The sequence below is a fragment of the Schistocerca americana genome, chromosome 11 (assembly GCF_021461395.2).
Source record: "Schistocerca americana isolate TAMUIC-IGC-003095 chromosome 11, iqSchAmer2.1, whole genome shotgun sequence".
Taxonomy (NCBI): Eukaryota; Metazoa; Arthropoda; class Insecta; order Orthoptera; family Acrididae; genus Schistocerca; species Schistocerca americana.
In genome coordinates this window covers 38381590-38399460 of record NC_060129.1, presented here as the reverse complement: position 1 = coordinate 38399460, position 17871 = coordinate 38381590, and the positions used below count along the sequence as shown (strand labels likewise).

The window sequence follows — 17871 nt, the reverse complement described above, 5'->3', positions numbered from 1 at the left end:
CAGTAGGTAAAAAGTTTTGTTTAGTGGCTAGGGGGAGTATGAAGACATGGTATTACACTTTTTCAATGAGCTGACGTTTAGTGGTAATATTTGAATGAAGTAAGGTTTTTGTGTGTATTCACGTTCTCTCGACTGGATGTGTTAAAAAAGAGGCGATTTCACATATGTTTGCTATAGTGTGGATCCTGTCTGGTATTGTCTGCAATCTGAAAGTTGAATTTGCATATATCTTCTCTGTGGACGTTGACTTTCAATTGAAGCGAGACTGCATGGCAGATGTTTGGGAATACCCTATGCATAGACCTGAAGACCAAGCAGTACGCATTAAGCAAGAGATGAGGAATGAACATGAGTCAGGGTTCTTTATAGTAAGAAAACAAATTAACGTAACTGAAGAAAGGCAGACTAAACTAAAGGAGGTAGTTTTAGGTGATTAGTCAGTTCTACTAAATTTAAAAGAGTGAGAGAATGTAAAGAAAGTCATGAGCAATTCATATGTACTATAAAAATCTGAGTATCTATGTAGGATCCACATCTCCTCCTTAACCACTGACCAGATTTCGGCCTATCTTATATCTGGAAAGATCCTTTATGGCGATAAAAATCACCTACCTATGAAATGGGTGAATATCAGACTTAATTCATTCAGTACTTGAGAATGGCGAAGAGGTCAACCAAAAACAGGTCTTACGTTGCGGACGAAATTAGTGAGAGTGTACCTTCGCAGCAAAGCATTATGTGGTAGTGGAACAAGGACTGTGGGAAAGCCGAAAAAGAAGAGCATCAAAGCATTTGAGATGTGGTGTTACGTTGAAAATTAGGTGGGCTGATAGGATAAGGAATGAGGAGGTTCTCCAGAGAATCAGCGAGAGAAGGAATATACGGAAAACGCCAACAAGAAGGGACAGGATGGTAGGACATCTGTTAAGACATCAGGGAATAAGTAGCACGGTACTGTAGGGAGACTTCTAGTAGTTAAAAACTGTAGAGACAAACAGAGATTAGAATACACCCAGCAAATAATTGAGGACATAAATTGCAATTGCTACTGTTGGCACAGGAGAGGAATTCGAGACGGCTCACATTAAACCACTGAGAAGGCTGATGTCTCAAAAGAAAATTAAACTTGAGAATAAGAACACTTAGGTATTTCGAACAAATTTTTCTCAAAATTTCAAACCATTGCGCTACGTTATCTCACTCACTACCCCACAAGATGTTGAAAGGGAAAAGAAACTGCATCCTTTACCACAGTTCCACTGTTCATACAGTAAAACCGCGGCATCAAGCATTACGTTGTGATTTATTACTTCTTTACTATAAACTGTATTCACGAAACATTTTTCAGGCAATATTTACTTACGCCGTTGAATGTGCTTACGAAATCATGCTATTGTGAGAAAGATAGTTCTGGGATATAACGTAAGAAATATTGAGGTGGGTGAAAATGAAACCGCAGGGTGAAACTCACGAGTAAAACTGTGTGTGAAATTTGCTGAATATATGTGAAATATGAGCGACATGAGCGTACGCTGCCAAAGCTGCGGGTAGGAAGCTCCTCCTAAATCCTTGGACCAATTCCAACCGAACATGGATACACATTACTTACTATGTGGAGAGAAATAGTTTACGGGTAAGAACGAACTACCTCCTTTTGAAGGAGGGACAATAACGTTGAGGCAGAAGGGGGAGAAGAAGAGATGGACATAGAAAAGGGAGAGAAGCAGCTGGGCAGAGTGAGGATGTGTAGGAAATGAGTGAAAGGTAGGAGGAAGAGGTGGACAGAGAGAGGTGAGAGCAGACGATGGACAGAGAAAGGAAAGAGGAGGAGATGGACTTAGAAGGTCGTGAGGAGCAGATGAAGAAAGAGATTCGCTTACAGGGTTAGAGGAGGAGATGGACAGAGGATAAAGAGCAGATGGACAGAGGTGGTATGAGCATATGGACCATGAGAAGGGGAGGATGAGATAGATGGGCAGAGGGACAAGATAGTCGACAGAGAGTGCGGAAGGATTGCATACTTACCTGGAAAACTCCGAACACTCAGCTAATCGTTAAAGAAAATTTCTCTTGATATTTGTATCTGATGATGACATTTCGCTGTAAATTACACTCTTCTCAAACAGAAACCAGTGCTTTTGGAAATATATATACTGACAGAAAAAAATCGCAGCACCCAATAACGATGAATGTAGATTAACGGGAGTGCGGGATTTCACTCGTTCACTTGCTAAGGTTACATTGCAAGATGACAGGTTACCGTGCTCGGACCTGTCCTCGAAACAACTCCTTTGTAACAGTTTTTTGTGTCATTGTGGTAGCAACTGCTGCTGAAATTGTTATTGTAGATGCAGTACGATGCGCCAGAGATATACTCTGAACACGAAGTTCTTCTCTTGGTAGTGCCACATGGCAATCCGGAGCATGGTTGTCTTGCGACTGTACATTCTCGTGACCATCGCTACCAGAAGTCATGTACACTGGCGACATTCCTGCCAAGTCTTCCTGCAATGTCACAGAAGGAACATCCAGCTCCTCGTAGCCCTCTTGCACGACCTCATTTAAATTCAGTGATGTGTTGATCATGGCGTCTTTGTCATCTTAAAAACTTTTTTGACTAACATCAGCTGATCTCGTCCAGTCTCAAAGGTAAGTAACTCTCATGGCCGTGAGAGGATGCAAACCTGCTTTGCATCCTGCTAGTGATACTACTAGAGCCACTGTCATGCGACTATTGCGAAATTTGAACAGATGCATTTTTCAGATGTAGAAACACGACTATCAACTCCTTCTTGGTGCTGCGATATTTTTCCAGCAGTGTATTTCAGCGGTGGTTAACTTATATGCAAGGGACGACCAGAAACTGAGTTGAAAAAGCTTTATATCTCGTACAGCCAATGATGCCAACTCATAGTAAATACGGCAGCTTGTATTTCGACATTATCTCCACATCGGTTTAGGGGATTGTCATTTCATGGGATGAGTTTTCATCCTTCAAATACGGAAAAAGGCGAAAGTTGCTTGACGCGAGCTGTGTCAAAATCTGTAGAAGCCGTGCTGGGTCGCCTACAGCGGTCTTCGTCGGTGACCTTTCCTCCACTGGCCGCAGACTTCCGACATCTTTCCACTGACGAGAAATAACAATCTTTCCATAAACCCCTACCCGCTGCCACTGGATCTCAGACGCGGTAAAATGTTTCGGCCACAGTTATCGAATAACTGAGCGGATTTCTTCGCCGGGCCAGTTTTCCAAACGAGTCGCCATTCGTGTTTACCTAAAACTTGCGCTGTATGTGGCAGGTGGCTGAAACTCTGCACAGTTGTCAACAGCACGTATCAGAATTACCTTGCACTACTAATTTCTCTACAGGTACATCGACCTCGTAACCTCAGTGTGAGTAGCCAGTGTAGCAAATAGAAGAGGGTGACTCAAAAAACGGCAAATTTTGGAATGGAGGCTAATGCATCAACACAATTCACAATTAGTTTACACATATTTATTTATGTCGATTTACAGTACAGAGAATTCCATGCAACTTGTAGCAATGGAACTTTAAATTCACTTTCAGTGTGTACTGAACAGTCGAAGGATACAACTGTTGACAGACTGTGTGACGTCGAAGAGAGCACTTTGGGTTCTTGCGAAAGCATTTCGCACAACCTCAATATTGTCTCCCATATGTATATGGAGTATCCCTGCAGACTGCTTCTTCAGTGTAGAACCCGTGGCTTCAGAATTACGGATACAGGTGCTGATTTCATCCCCAAAAAAACACGATCACGCTGACCGGTGTTAAAATGACACCTCCATTCATACATTCGTGTAATAGGATTTTGCCATAATGGCGTGCTGCACCTAGTTCCACTGTTCCATTTCTACTCTTTACTGTGAGCAGCATTCTACACTGACCGGCCAGAACATCGTGGCCACCTACCTGACAGCCGGTATGTCCGCCTGTGGCGCGGGTAACAGCTGAGATGCGTCATGGCATGGAAGCTATGACGCCTAGGTGGATCGCTGAAGGGAGTTTGTAACACATCAGCACACACTAGTCACATAATTCCCGTAAGTTCCGGGGAGGTGACGACGAACTCTGACGCCACGTTCAGTCACTTCCCACATGTGTTCAATGGAGTTCATAGCTGGCGAGTTGGAGACCAGCACATCAACTGGATCTCGTAACCGTGTTCCCTAAACCACTCCAATACACATCTTGCTTTGTGACGTGGCGCATTGTCTTGTTGAAAAATGCCATTGTTGTCGGGAAACATGATTGTCATAAAGGGATGTACATGGGCTGCAACCAGTGTACTTGGTGCCTTACCAGAGCTCCACTGGACACATGGATGCCCACATGAATGCTACAGAAGCATGATGAGGACGCTGCCAGATTCTCTCCATCACGAAGTACGGGTGTCAAGGAGCTGTTGGCCTGGAAGACGACGGAATCGTCCCATCCCATCGGCATGATAAAGAACGTATGTGAACTCATCAGACCGTACAGTGCTCTGCCACTGCGCCAACGTCCAGTGCTGATGGTGACGCGCCCATTTGAGTCTTAGTTGCCGATGTCGTGGTGTTACCACTGGTACATGCACAGGTCTTCGGCTGCAGAGGCCCATTGTTAGGAGCGTTCGGTGCACTGTGTGTTAAGACACAGCTGTACTATGGTCATAATGTTCTGGCTGATCAATGTATGCGTCATTCGGCGGCCACCTACCTTGCAGCACTGCCGCAACACATTCGAAAATTTGCCATTCTTTTGAGTAACACTGTATGTGGGAGACATAACAGTGCTCGAGGCTAGCATTAGATAGCATTCTGTAGGGTCTGGGGACGAGTGCTCACACTCATTCAGACTTGTAACCTTGAAAGACGACCGCCATACCTGAGTAGCAAGTACTACTTGCGGAACGTACACAACTTGCAGTCTGGTGGTAAGTAACTTCCGCGAGGGGCTGGGAGACCAGTGCTAGCTCATGTTCAAACCTAAAAGGTCACCCTCGTAGGAGAGTAGTGTAGTGTAACGTGGGTTATTAGTGAGAATGACCAATGTTCCACTGCAGACGCTCACGCTGGCGGAGAATGGACGTGTCTTTTATCAACAATTTATGGACTGGCAAAAACTCACTGTGCATCTATCCCGATGTGCAGTCCATGCAGATGCGGCCCCTGCAGTGGCGTAACACAGCAGGGCAAGGCGCGCTAGCACCTGCTGGAGGTGCACGTTTATGCCTTGGTGACGTCACTTGAAGTTGTCATGAACACCTTAGAGTAGACAGACATACTGCAATATAAACACTCAAGACAAATAAAGAATGTAAATCTTAGATCACAAGTTGAATTCGGTGTATTTGTATGCTGCATGATGTGTTTGAAACTCTGAGTTATTTATTGGATCTGTCTTCACAACTGATATAAATAGTTGAAGCAATACAGCAGATTGTCGTTGAAGACCTGTTCATCATTTAGTAGCTGGAAATAGCGAGACGCTCTCTTACAGGATCACCCAGCCAGGAGAAGAAGTCGAGAAGAATAACTTTACACTTGGCCGTGGTATAGAGTAGCCAGACCGCTAGAACAAAACAGACAGGCGACTGTATTTGAAGAACAGCAGTGGAAGGTAACTTGGACCACATCAGACTGACAGATCCGCTACGCAGTGTTCGCTGATCATGGTGTTACAGGCAAGTAGCCGTACTCACACGCGAAATGGAAACACTGCAGCAGCAAGCGCAGGTTGCTGACCCACAGCGCTCTCGCTCAGGTAGCAGGTGTCTCCTGCCAGAGTCTGGAGCACGAGTACTCACGCTTGTTCATGCAGGCCCTGTAGAAGTCGCGCGCCAGCTGCAGGCTCCGTGGGACGACAGCTTCGGTCAGCTCCTCTTCTATGGCGTTGCGCAGCTTCTCCAGCAGGTGGTCGGTGAGAGCTGAGATGGTGTCCACCGACGACTTGTCATCCGGTATGTTGGTGGTGCGCACATAGTTGCCACACGCGTACTGGTAGAAGTCATCACAGGGGTCCGCCGACGGGTCCAGTTTGCTCAGCACCTCAGACGCTGTCCGGGCAAACACCACACCAGAAATCACTCACTGACCTTGCAGGCAGAACTCCTGACTGGAGCAGTAATAGTTCTAAAGATGGCCATTTCCCTGAGGGGAAACATACCACATGTAAATATTACACTATTTAATAATTAGTGAAGTGTCTTTATGCCTGTTCTACATTGTATCAAAATACTCACTGGTACTTTATATGTCTATATCGTAACCACAGGTAAGGCCTTATTTTTCACTGCTAGTCCTGTTCATGGAAGATTATCATTTGACAGTTGCCTTTGTCTGTGGAGATTGCTTGGACACACACCAAAAAAGTTTCTGTGGCATGTGCGAGGGAGTGATGAAAAGTAATGCCTCAGAATTTCTTACATGAAAACCGTTAAAGCTTTTTAAATTAAACAAACGTTACTGACATTCTACATCTCTGTCCTTCATGTCTGCATATTTGAAGCCCTCTGTCGCTAGAGGTCTCCAAGCCGTAGCGTGCAACATGGCGGTGTGTGATATAACTACGCAGGTGCGTGAGAAACAGGGCGCAGCAATCGATTTCCGAATTCTAGCAGCTCGTTCACACGTGCAACGCTCTCTCCTTCAGGTCGTCCACACGTGCAGCACCCTCTCCTTCAGATAGTGAGTGTCAGACCACATACGAGCACTGCGACACCTTGGGCCCACTGTCATTGGTCGTTCCCCATACAATCCTGTCTTGGCTCAATCAGATTTACCATCTGCTTTCAAAATGTAAAGGGAATGTCCTAGGACTTTATTTTGATAGTTACGAAGTGATGCAAGCAGACGTGAGGTTGTGGCTCTGTCAACAAAATCAAACATTCTACAGTGACAGAATCAACAGACTGGTCTCTCATTGGGAGAGATGTGTTCATCGGGAGGGTGACTATGCTGAGAGATAAATATGTAGCAGTGAAGAATAAAGGGGCTGAATGCTAATAACGTTTGCCTTTTAGGGTTTTCACATGAGAAATTCAAAGCATTGCTTCCAACACGCACTTGTAATTCTGTATATACAGGGCTATTACAAATGATTGAAGCGATTTCATAAATTCACTGTAGCTCCATTCATTGACATATGGTCACGACACACTACAGATATGTAGAAAAACTCATAAAGTTTTGTTCGGCTGAAGCCGCACTTCAGGTTTCTGCCGCCAGAGCGCTCGAGAGCGCAGTGAGACAAAATGGCGACAGGGGCCGAGAAAGCGTATGTCGTGCTTGAAATGCACTCACATCAGTCAGTCATAACAGTGCAACGACACTTCAGGACGAAGTTCAACAAAGATCCACCAACTGCTAACTCCATTCAGCCATGGTATGCGCAGTTTAAAGCTTCTGGATGCCTCTGTAAGGGGAAATCAACGGGTCGGCCTGCAGTGAGCGAAGAAACGGTTGAACGCGTGTGGGCAAGTTTCAAGCGTAGCCCGCAGAAGTCGACGAATAAAGCAAGCATGGAGCTAAACGTACCATAGGATGGTGCTCCACCGCACTTCCATCATGATGTTCGGCATTTCTTAAACAGGGCATTGGAAAACCGGTGGATCGGTCGTGGTGGAGATCATGATCAGCAATTCATGGCATGGCCTCCACGCTCTCCCGACTTAACCCCATGCGATTTCTTTCTGTGGGGTTATGTGAAAGATTCAGTGTTTAAACCTCCTCTACCAAGAAACGTGCCAGAACTGCGAGCTCGCATCAACGATGCTTTCGAACTCATTGATGGGGACATGCTGCGCCGAGTGTGGGAGGAACTTGATTATCGGCTTGATGTCTGCCAAATCACTAAAGGGGCACATATCGAACATTTGTGAATGCCTAAAAGAAACTTTTTGAGTTTTTGTATGTGTGTAAAAAGCATTGTGAAAATATCTCAAATAATAAAGTTATTGTAGAGCTGTGAAATCGCTTCAATCATTTGTAATAACCCTGTAGTTTTGTGATGTAATGCTGTCTTTCTGTGTCTGTCACACAGACACACACACACACACACACACACACACACACACACACACACACACACACACACACACACAAAAAACTACCTGTCCTTCACACAAACACAAGCTTTCTCTGCCTCTGTCTGTCACCCCCGCGCATCCCACCCCCCCACCCCCTGCACACACACACACAAGAAATTTCCCTTCTTTCTGTCACAATGTCACTCTCACATGCTCTTTCTCCTCACAAACGTTGCATCTACTATGTGATGAGGTCACTTTTGTCGCCAGGTACTTTCCTGTTTTTTTCTGGGCACATTTACATCTGTAGGTAGATGCTGAAGAGAGCACAAGTACTAACCTGCTTGGATGCATCCCTGTGTCAGGCAGAGGTCCTCCTGGCTCTGATTGGTGGATTCGGATACTGGCACCTGACTGGCTCCTGGAAACATGTTCCTTCTGTACTGAAACCCAAGTGCCATCAGCAGCTACTAACGACAACAGGCTAGCTAGTGCAAGCGTTAGCAAAGCTTAATGCCGCAAGCTGCAAACCACAGGCTGGGTACAGGCAGCGATGCACAGGCTCCTGACAGTCTCTGGTCCGACCACACGACTGTAACGTCAGCTCTCAGAAGCAGGCAGATGCAACAGCTGCAAGGGACTGCAAACGTGGAAGTGCCATGTAATCACACACAGGCTCAGTCCATAAGTAGGAAGCAAGGTTAGGTTTTACTGGAGAATCGAATTGTGGTGTAAAGAACAATTTTGGGATGACATTGAGGAGCTCCAAGCAAATGGAACACGGTGTTTTATTCTTAATGGAGATATCTTCAGATGTGAAAGTAGCTTTGGGCATACTGAAAGGGAGTGCTTTGGGACCATTATTGTTCACACTACATGTAAATAACCTATTGAATACCGTTGGAGAGTCCATGGTGCTCTCTGCAGATGATGAGACTGCACATAGAGAAATTTTAGCTGTCTAAAATTGGAAAGCAACTGAGGAAGGCCTGCAGAGGATCGATGGTTGGAGCAGAGATTGGCACTTGACACTGAACATTAACAGATGTAATTTATTGCATATAAATACGATGAAAACCCGTTGTTGTATGGTTACACGATTGCTGAACAATCACTAGAAGCAGTTCCATCCATTAAGCATCCAGGAATGTGTGTATGGTGTAATTTAAAGTGCAACGACCCTCCCAGTCTAATCAGGTATAGATTGGAGATGAAGCTTGAATTTGGGAGCCATGGGGAAGGAGGTCAGCCACGCCCTTTCTCAAGAGGCATCCTGGTATTGAGCTTGAACGATTCTGTGAAACTGTAGAAAACCTAATTGTAGAGGGGAGGAAGAGAATCTGAACCAGCATGCGATTCATAGCTTAGCTCAGTTTCCAGTTCACAGAAATGTGGTGGTATGGGATTTTACACAGGTACTAACATGGCAGCTGCTCATAACGGCTTCATCTCAGGAATTCACCTGTCAGTGCATCCTCATTCCATAATAGCAGAGAGTGCAATGAAACCTTGGTAACACAGCGATACAGTAAATTGTAAATAAGGCAGCAACGTCTCTGTCAAACAGCACAGAGAGCCAATATTGCAAACCATTGGTAACACAGGGATCGCAGCCAGAAATTCCAGTGTCAGTGAATAGCCATTCCACAGCACCACACTGAAGCACAATTGCAAACATTTGTGCACACAGTGATTGTAGTTGATAGCTTGTAACCCAGCAATTCTGTTCACAGTGCATATTCATTTCACAGCAGCATGAAGAGACAATTACTTATGAATACAGTACGGGAGTGGCAGTGATCAATGTCTTACAAATATTTACTATTAAAAACAGTCTTGATCACAATTTATTTATCAAGGTGACCGATTTTGACCACTACTGTGGTCATCTTCAGACCTACAAGTTGTATACAAACCTTTAATTAGAGGGCTACATACATTAAAGAAAATACATAAAGTTATAAAACGATGAATTACCATTGAGTAGGAACCTCTTTCTGTTGCAGAATCACTACTGGAGAAACCAGTGCACGTCTTACTATATATAATGGAGGCTCCGCCTACTTCTGACGGCATGATGTCATTACTAACCAATGACTTATAAGTCGAATAACAATTTAAAATTTCTTAGTTAAAAGAACATTGTCAAGAATTAAAAATAAATACACACAAAACTTAACTTACTAAACAGCTATTGTCAACTAAGAAGCGTTAAAAATATTTGAATATGTAGGATAAATGAACTTCGGTTTGGCAGTACATGGGTTGCCCTCTCAAGGCCTGTTAGTGAACTATTTGGAACCACTGGTTGCCATGGTGAAGTTGGACGCCGTTCCAAAGATGAGGCAGCAAGCTTCTTTCCCCTGAAGTTGTTGTAAAGTCGATAGGCGAACTAGTGGTTGCCATGGTGAGGATAAACGCCAGTGCAAAGATGTGGCAGCAGGCTTCTTTCTAACGAAGTTGTTGCGAAAGTGGAATGGCGAAGACTATCACGTCAGACGATGTATTATTGAGCAGCAATATGTCTTTATTGAAACGATTTTCAATGAGTGGGCTGTAATAATCTTGAGCTGACATGTATACTACATGCTGCACAAATACGATACGAAGTAGTTGTCCATATATATGAAACATTGTCTATGAAGTTCGACTTCACAACAACTTCAGTGGAAAGAAACCTGCTGCCTCATCTTTGGAACGGCGTCCAACTTCACCATGGCATTCAGTGGTTCCAAATAGTTCACTAACAGGCATTGAGAGGGCAACCCATGTACTGCCAAACCGAAATTCATTTATCCTACATATTTAAATATTTTTAACGCTTCTTAATTGACAATAGCTGTTTAATAAGCTAAGTTTTGTGTGTATTTATTTTTAATTACTGACAATGTTCTTTTAACTAAGAAATTTTAAATTGTTATTCGACTCATAACTCATTGGTTAGTAATGACATCATGCCGTCAGAAGTGGGCGGAGCCTCCATTATATATAGTAAGACGTGCACTGGTTTCTCCAGTAGTGATTCTCCAACAGAAAGAGGTTCCTACTCAATGGTAAATCATCGTTTTATAGCTTTATAACTTTATGTATTTTCTTTAATGTATGTAGCCCTCTAATTAAAGGTTTGTATACAACTTGTAGTACTGAAGATGACCACAGTAGTGGTCAAAACCGGTCACCTTGATAAATAAATCATGATCAAGACTGTTTTTAATAGTAAATGAAGAGACAATGTTGCAAATATTTCCGGACACAGGGATTATCAGCCAACTACAAACAAATCAGCAAATCCGTTGTTGGTGCATATCCATTTCACAATACCAGACATGCATTAGTGCAAACTCCTCCTAGTACGCACACTAATTTCACAGCAGCAAAGAGAGGCACTATTGCAAACACTAGCATCCAACTGTAAGTCAGTCAGTGCATCAGAAGTACACAAAGCAGACACAGAAGGAATACTGCTGTGTGTTGTTAACGTGTCGGTTGCATGCAGTCATATAGGTGCTTGAATATTTGTTTGTCAGTGTGCAGTCAATTCAGACAGACTTTGTGGTGTAGCTGTAGGAAAAATGTGTTGATGCAGTAGCTGCAAGTTGTTGCACGTCTTTTCAGACGCCTACGTGGAGACAGATGCAGACAGTGTAGCAAATTATTGCGCATATTCATAACCGCACAACCTTCCCAGCTTCTAACAGGGTTTTCATTCATGAAGAAGTGTCAGCAAGAAAAGGTGACCATTTTGCAGTAGTTGTGCTCAGAGCTTTCCAGATGAGTAAAAACTGAACTGATTCTATACAGAATCAGAAAATCTATTGAACCGATTATGTAAAGAGTTAGTGATTGTAGTAAATCTAAGAAGCACAGGAAGCAAATGTGTTAAACAAGTATGATGACGTACAGCCAAATTAGAACTTTCATAGGTTAGGGATAATCTTTTACTCTCAATGTTCTGCCTCAGAGACGCCCTCCCATATAGCAAACAAAGCATCTGTCGATGGTAGGAGAATGGAGTAGATAAATGGACTCGAAATTTTTAAGGAAAACTGGTCATTGAGAATTTGCAGAGTATTTGAATTATATTGCCAGATGCGGATTCTGACCCTAATTTTTCCAAATAGTAGTTCCACATGTTAGCCACTAAAGCGACTAGTCGGCTTTAACCCATGATGCAATGACATTCTGGTCAATGACGTTGTCCACATGTGCCATCATCCACACTCTGTAAAGCAAAGGGAAGTTCCTGGAGGAGGGTCCTTCCAATAGCGTTTCTTGCTCTTGCATACACATGCAGAGCCTGGTGTTACAGCACAGGGGTAGGAAATTAAAAATTTTTATTACAACTCATAAAAATTACCACAGGAAAATTAAGTCATACCACAGGCAGAGGCGGAATCAGGAAGTACGCCAGTATGTCCCAAATGGGTTAGGTAGTCAACATGTTACCACACCATATGCTCAGTGGGAATACGCATACAGCAGGAAAGAAGACTGCGAAAGAAAACTAAATGCAGTAAGACGAGCATATTCGCTAGGTCGTGATTCCATGATTATGGTACTGTAGTGGATCTGTGTCCTATAAACTACAGCACAGTCTATGAATTAGCCGACAATGCACTTGAGACGATGGTGTCCAGCTGGTGAACCTCTGGCTGCCCGCCACCTTCCGTCTACTGATGGAGAAACTGGCTGTCTCCTCACAACACCACACCACAGGTCCTCTTTGGGTCCACATGCCTCTTCAACACAGAGGCATCTAAGGCTGTTCAAACGTACCAGGTGTTAGGGAGGGGATCAACCGATCACACGACTACTGACGGGGGTACATCGCGGATTGGTCATCAAGAATCATCGTAGAATTCAGAGTGTGATGGAGAATACTTCAGCAGCCGAAGCAAGATCACTTCACGCTGGGCGACGACTTTCCCTATTCGCCAGCAACCTGCCGTGGCGCCAGGCTCTCTAATACCTTCTCCTGAGCGAGCAACCACTTCGCTAACTGGACAGACGTCAGTTAGAATCCACGACGGAGCTGAATGAGGGGTAGCCGAGGCTAGCGCAGAGAAACAACTACTTGTAAAAACTGGGAACTCTAATAATATTTTATTAGCATAGAAGGTGCACCACAGATTTCCAACAGCTGACCTGACTTCACACACAAGTGCCTGTGCTCGGCCTCTGTGCAGTGGGAAGAATTACTGATAAACACCTCTGTGCACGCTGTGTGTGCTTCATTAGTCTAATCTTTTCTTTGGGCTCCCTATGTGTATGATAAATAAAGCTGGTTCTGGCCACTGTCAGTGCACTTTTGTTGGGTAGTTGGCGTCGATCTTCGAGTGTCTGCAGTAAAGGTGATTCAACATGTCATTGTCTGTCTTACTTTGATTAAAGATACCCGTGACCGTTTTTGCGACTCTTTTTTGTATATGTTCGATAGCCCCATTATGCGATCTTTGCTGTGGTAATTATTAAGAAAGATCACACAAGAGTTTGATAGTTTTCTACTATAGTTTTTCTGAAAACGAAGGAAGATTAAAGTTCATCATACCACTGACACCATGGTGATTACAGATAGTGCTCAAGGTAGGATTGTTTCAAAGAGCGGAAACAACAACAGTCATGTTCGTTCAAAGGAACCAACGTGGCATTTACTTGGAGCGATTTAGGTACATGACGGAAAACATAAACCAGGATGGCTGGACTTCAACTGCCATCCTACCGAATGCGAGACCATTGTGTTAACAACTGTGCCACCTTGTTAGTGGCATTTTTTCTAGGATGTTGGTTGTGGTGTAGAAGAGTTGTAGGGGAGCCTCCTGTCAGGGTTAAGTTTGAAAGACCCAGTTTCGCAGTGACTTTGCACATGCAACAAATTTGATTGTGTGATGCTGTTGTGGTTTGCAGTCTGAAGAGTTGTTCAGTGCAACTTTGCACGATATCTCATCCCGAGAGTCTCCTCATTTTAACTCCTACATTTCTCACCATTACCAGACTGTATATTCTTTGGTGACAACCAACTTTTCCCTTCTTCCAGTCATGTCATGCCATTAATTTCTTTCCCCCCATTTCAATTCAATACCTTCTAATTAGCTACTCGATTTACCTAACTAATTTTCGACATTCTTTCACAGCATCGTATCTTTCTGAGTGATCTCTTTATCACCACATTTCTCTTCCATATATTGGTAATATCCCGATAAATACATTCCTAAAATATTTCCTCACATTTAAATTTGTGTCACTTGTTAACAAATATATCTTTTTCTAAAAGCGCTTTTCTAGCTATAGCCTGTCTATATTTTACATCCTCTCTACTCTCTACTTTGGCTATTATCAGTTATTTTATGGTCATAGTAGCGAAACTCCTCTGCTACTTTTTGTAACTCATTTTCTGCTCTTATTTCTTCGGCATGCCTTATTCAGTTCGACTTCATTTCGAATTAGGGTACTTCATCTACATCTGCAGCTGTACCTGCATTTAGGTGTAGATTTTTAGTTATGGCATATTTTTTATACATACTAAATTTTTCCCGGTGAATCATTTATGCTGTTTTGATGACTTCAAAAGTTAAAGTAAGTTGGTGGTATCAGAGGTTTGATTTTTCCAAATTGACAATACGTGTATGGAGATGTGATATTTTAATGAAATTTTTTATGGTTCTTATACAGTTTAAGGGTATTTGCCAGAAGATTTATAGATTGTGAAGTTCTGGACAACAGATATGAGAACCAAAGTGGGGAATGGGTCCTCATAACTCTAGCCAGAGGATGTCGTGACAGAGAATTCGCTATCGTACTCCTGTGTTAAGACCACCACCAGCAGCAGCAGCAGCAGCAGCTAAGGCACACGCAGAGGTTTATCTAGGTTTGTTTTAGTTTTGTGGCCATACTGGGCTGGTGCTGCCACTTGGCAAAGAGGACGCCCAGCGAGACGGCGAGAGCGATGGCTGCCAGCAGCGTGGTCGCAGCCACCAGCGTCAGCCTGCGCTCCATGGGGGTGCAGTCGCGGCAGCACGTGGGCCCCCTGCAACAGGCAGAGGAACTCAGTCAGCACCGTGGCGCAACACGACCGCCTGCCTTAGTTTACCACCGAAATGGAAGATGGCTGTGGAATATCCTTCTTGGATGTTTTGGTCACGTGTAGGGTTGTAACAGTAAAGACTAAACTGTTTTGAGGGAATTGCCCAAAACTGGAACCCCATTTTGTTTATGACATAAAGATATTAATAATTTTTTTTAAAGTGTGTAATACTAACTTTACTATGTTACGCACCATTTACATTTATCCCATAGAAAATATAATTAAAATTTACTATGAAAATTATTTTCAAGAACCTTAGAACGTTTGCAAAAAATGAGCAAATTAACACTAAACAAAATCAGAAATATGTATTAAAGGACAGGAAATGTAATCTAGTTTCACAGTATGTGGTATAACAATTACAGCGTTTAGTTTTAAAAATGATACAGAATGTATTAAGAAAAGGTATAGAAATTGCATATGAGCACTGAGTCGTTTAGCGACAAAAAATGCAGATGTGTACGTCCTTTTCAGCTCCATCACAGTCCACATAGTTTGACAGCGAGCACTTAACGCACATGACCGAAATTTAACCCTTAGGTTCCTACGAAAATTTCCTGTCCAAAAACGTACGATAACCATTTTCTTTGGAGGAAGATACAAGTGGGAGAGGATTGAGTTCAGATGTCCCAGAGGACATGTTGTTTTCATTTCCAGTGTTCGAATTTTTTGTATTTTTCCAGAAACTTGGACGCTTTTTTATGGACTTGTCTTGAAAGTACTTCTGCTGATCCGTCTCTGGCCATGAGTACCTTAGCGTGCTTGCTGTTCAACTGCCTTGGCTTGTTTAGCTATTCTTAGCTCCCACCAAGTTGACTTAATAAGGTAGTAAGGTAGTTGCGATGACTATGGAGCCGCAAGGCTTTGCTCTCGTATTCAGGATACTTTTTTTGATTTTTGGAATGGGAATGCTGTTAAGTTGGGTTATCTTACAAGATTTGGAACCCAGAGGATCTTTTAGGTATGTGGTTTGGTAGGTGAGTAGGCATCATTTCAATCTGCTCATTTTTATCTTAATACTTATTGTCCTCTACATAACAAGGACCTGTAAACGACTGAGGTAGGTAATCTGAAAATAGTCGTAAATGAGTTACGTGTAGTTGGCATCTCACATGTCCACGTTTCCAGCTCCCTATAGCTGAAAGAACCTCTTGCCTGAGACTGTGAGATCATTTGGAACTGGCTACTGAAATCATTTAACTGAGGTTTCAAGAAGGAACTCATATATTCTAGTCTCCTTTGCATCACACTAACGTAGTGCTAATATTTCAGTAGAAATGTCTCCTTTCTTCAGCTTCTATCATAATTTAGAATCAGAATTATGTTTACAATTATATAAATTCTATCGGTTCGGCTAATGCAAATTAATGTAGCTCGCCTAAAATTGGGAAGTTTAGTGTTCCACCCACCATGTGGTTTTTGAATATGGGCAGCACATTACAATTTGCTAAACCAGAATGGACGAGGCAAATAATTGTCTAATGTTCACATGGAATTTCAGTTTTATGCAATGTGAACGAAGTGTGGTCACAGTTTCCTCTTGTGATAACTTCAAGTTTCTCCACACATCATGCGGCCACAACCAACAGACACCAACATGCTGCCTGACTGCAACACACAGCTCTTCTATGCACTGCTGTGTCTGCTTGTATACGTCCCCCAGTGCAAATGGCGAATGAAACACCCATTATAGTTCAGTAACACTTCACCACCAATCACGTCCATTTCTGCTTGTTGCATGCACAAAAATAATCAGCTCTTAAAATAACATCAATTGCCAGCTTCAGCACAATTAGAAAATTCACAGAAAATCTCTCACCCTGAGACAAAAATTCGATACACACCTGTGTCTCAGCTTCAAAACTGCTTCCAAAGATAGCCCGCTTCACCTTAGTCCACTGTAAGCCATGAAGCTACACTTTCACACTTCTAAAATGCACCTCACTGAACACAAATCCAGAGCCATACATATCAAGAACAGACGAAAAAATAAGTCCATTAACATCTACTTTAAACACTGGACTCACCAAAGAATTTACATTTTCCTGTCTCTCTCCAAGCAAATGCAACATCTTCAAAATTCCACACACTCAATTGTTCATAGCTAGTATCCATTATATTTTCAGTATACAATCAGCTGCTGACTGAAATTGTCAGTCATATGTCGGTGGGCTCTGTGTACACGCATTGTTCCTTGGATCAACTGATTGCACCTCCATAATCTGCAATCCTGAATCTCTGTCATACCTATAAACGTCTCTGTTATTACCTCTGCTACGTATGTAGTTACCAAAATGTCTACCATTCCAGTTGTTTCTGTCTTTTCCATAATCACTATTCACACTGCAGTCCCGTATTTCATCCCAATGTCTTCATCTGCCTTTGCCTTACCTGTCATGCTGGGAATCAGATAACTCATGATCGTAATTTCTACTCCATTGTAACCAAGGCTATAGATAAATAAACTGATTGTTGTTCCTACCACACTTTATCGTCACTGTCACACTCCAACTCCTGTAACACACTTTGGAAGCCCTCCAAGTCATCATCCACAAGACCAGGAAGAATAATTTGTCATAAATGTTAAAGGAGTTTCAGAAGACAAATTCGAATCAATTCAGCAGGACCATAAGGATAGTATGAGGTATGCCTGGAAAATGATTTGGAAGAAAACTCATAAAAAGACTTTTTCCAACCAAAATTTATTTTGAGAAGAAAGAGCTTTTCTTAAACTATTTTTCTACATAGCTGCCACATTT

The 17871-nt window shown here is 42.9% G+C and overlaps 2 protein-coding genes across 4 annotated transcripts in view; one reads left to right on the top strand and one right to left on the bottom strand.

The window, feature by feature from the left end:
• LOC124554056 (zinc finger protein 729-like) overlaps positions 1-5595 on the top strand; it is a 294084-nt gene extending 288489 nt beyond the window's left edge. Inside the window, exon 8 of the mRNA XM_047128095.1 lies at positions 5505-5595. Coding sequence (XP_046984051.1) covers positions 5505-5563 — 59 coding nt within the window. The 3' untranslated portion in view covers positions 5564-5595. The remainder of the gene's footprint in view (positions 1-5504) is intronic.
• LOC124554054 (neprilysin-2-like) overlaps positions 1-17871 on the bottom strand; it is a 245614-nt gene that overhangs the window by 126424 nt on the left and 101319 nt on the right. For all 3 annotated transcript variants that reach the window (XM_047128089.1, XM_047128091.1, XM_047128090.1), the window contains 3 exons: positions 14922-15055; positions 8372-8452; positions 5812-6060 (listed from right to left, as the gene is read on the bottom strand). In XM_047128089.1, the coding sequence (XP_046984045.1) occupies positions 5812-6060; positions 8372-8452; positions 14922-15055 (464 nt within the window). The remainder of the gene's footprint in view (positions 1-5811; positions 6061-8371; positions 8453-14921; positions 15056-17871) is intronic.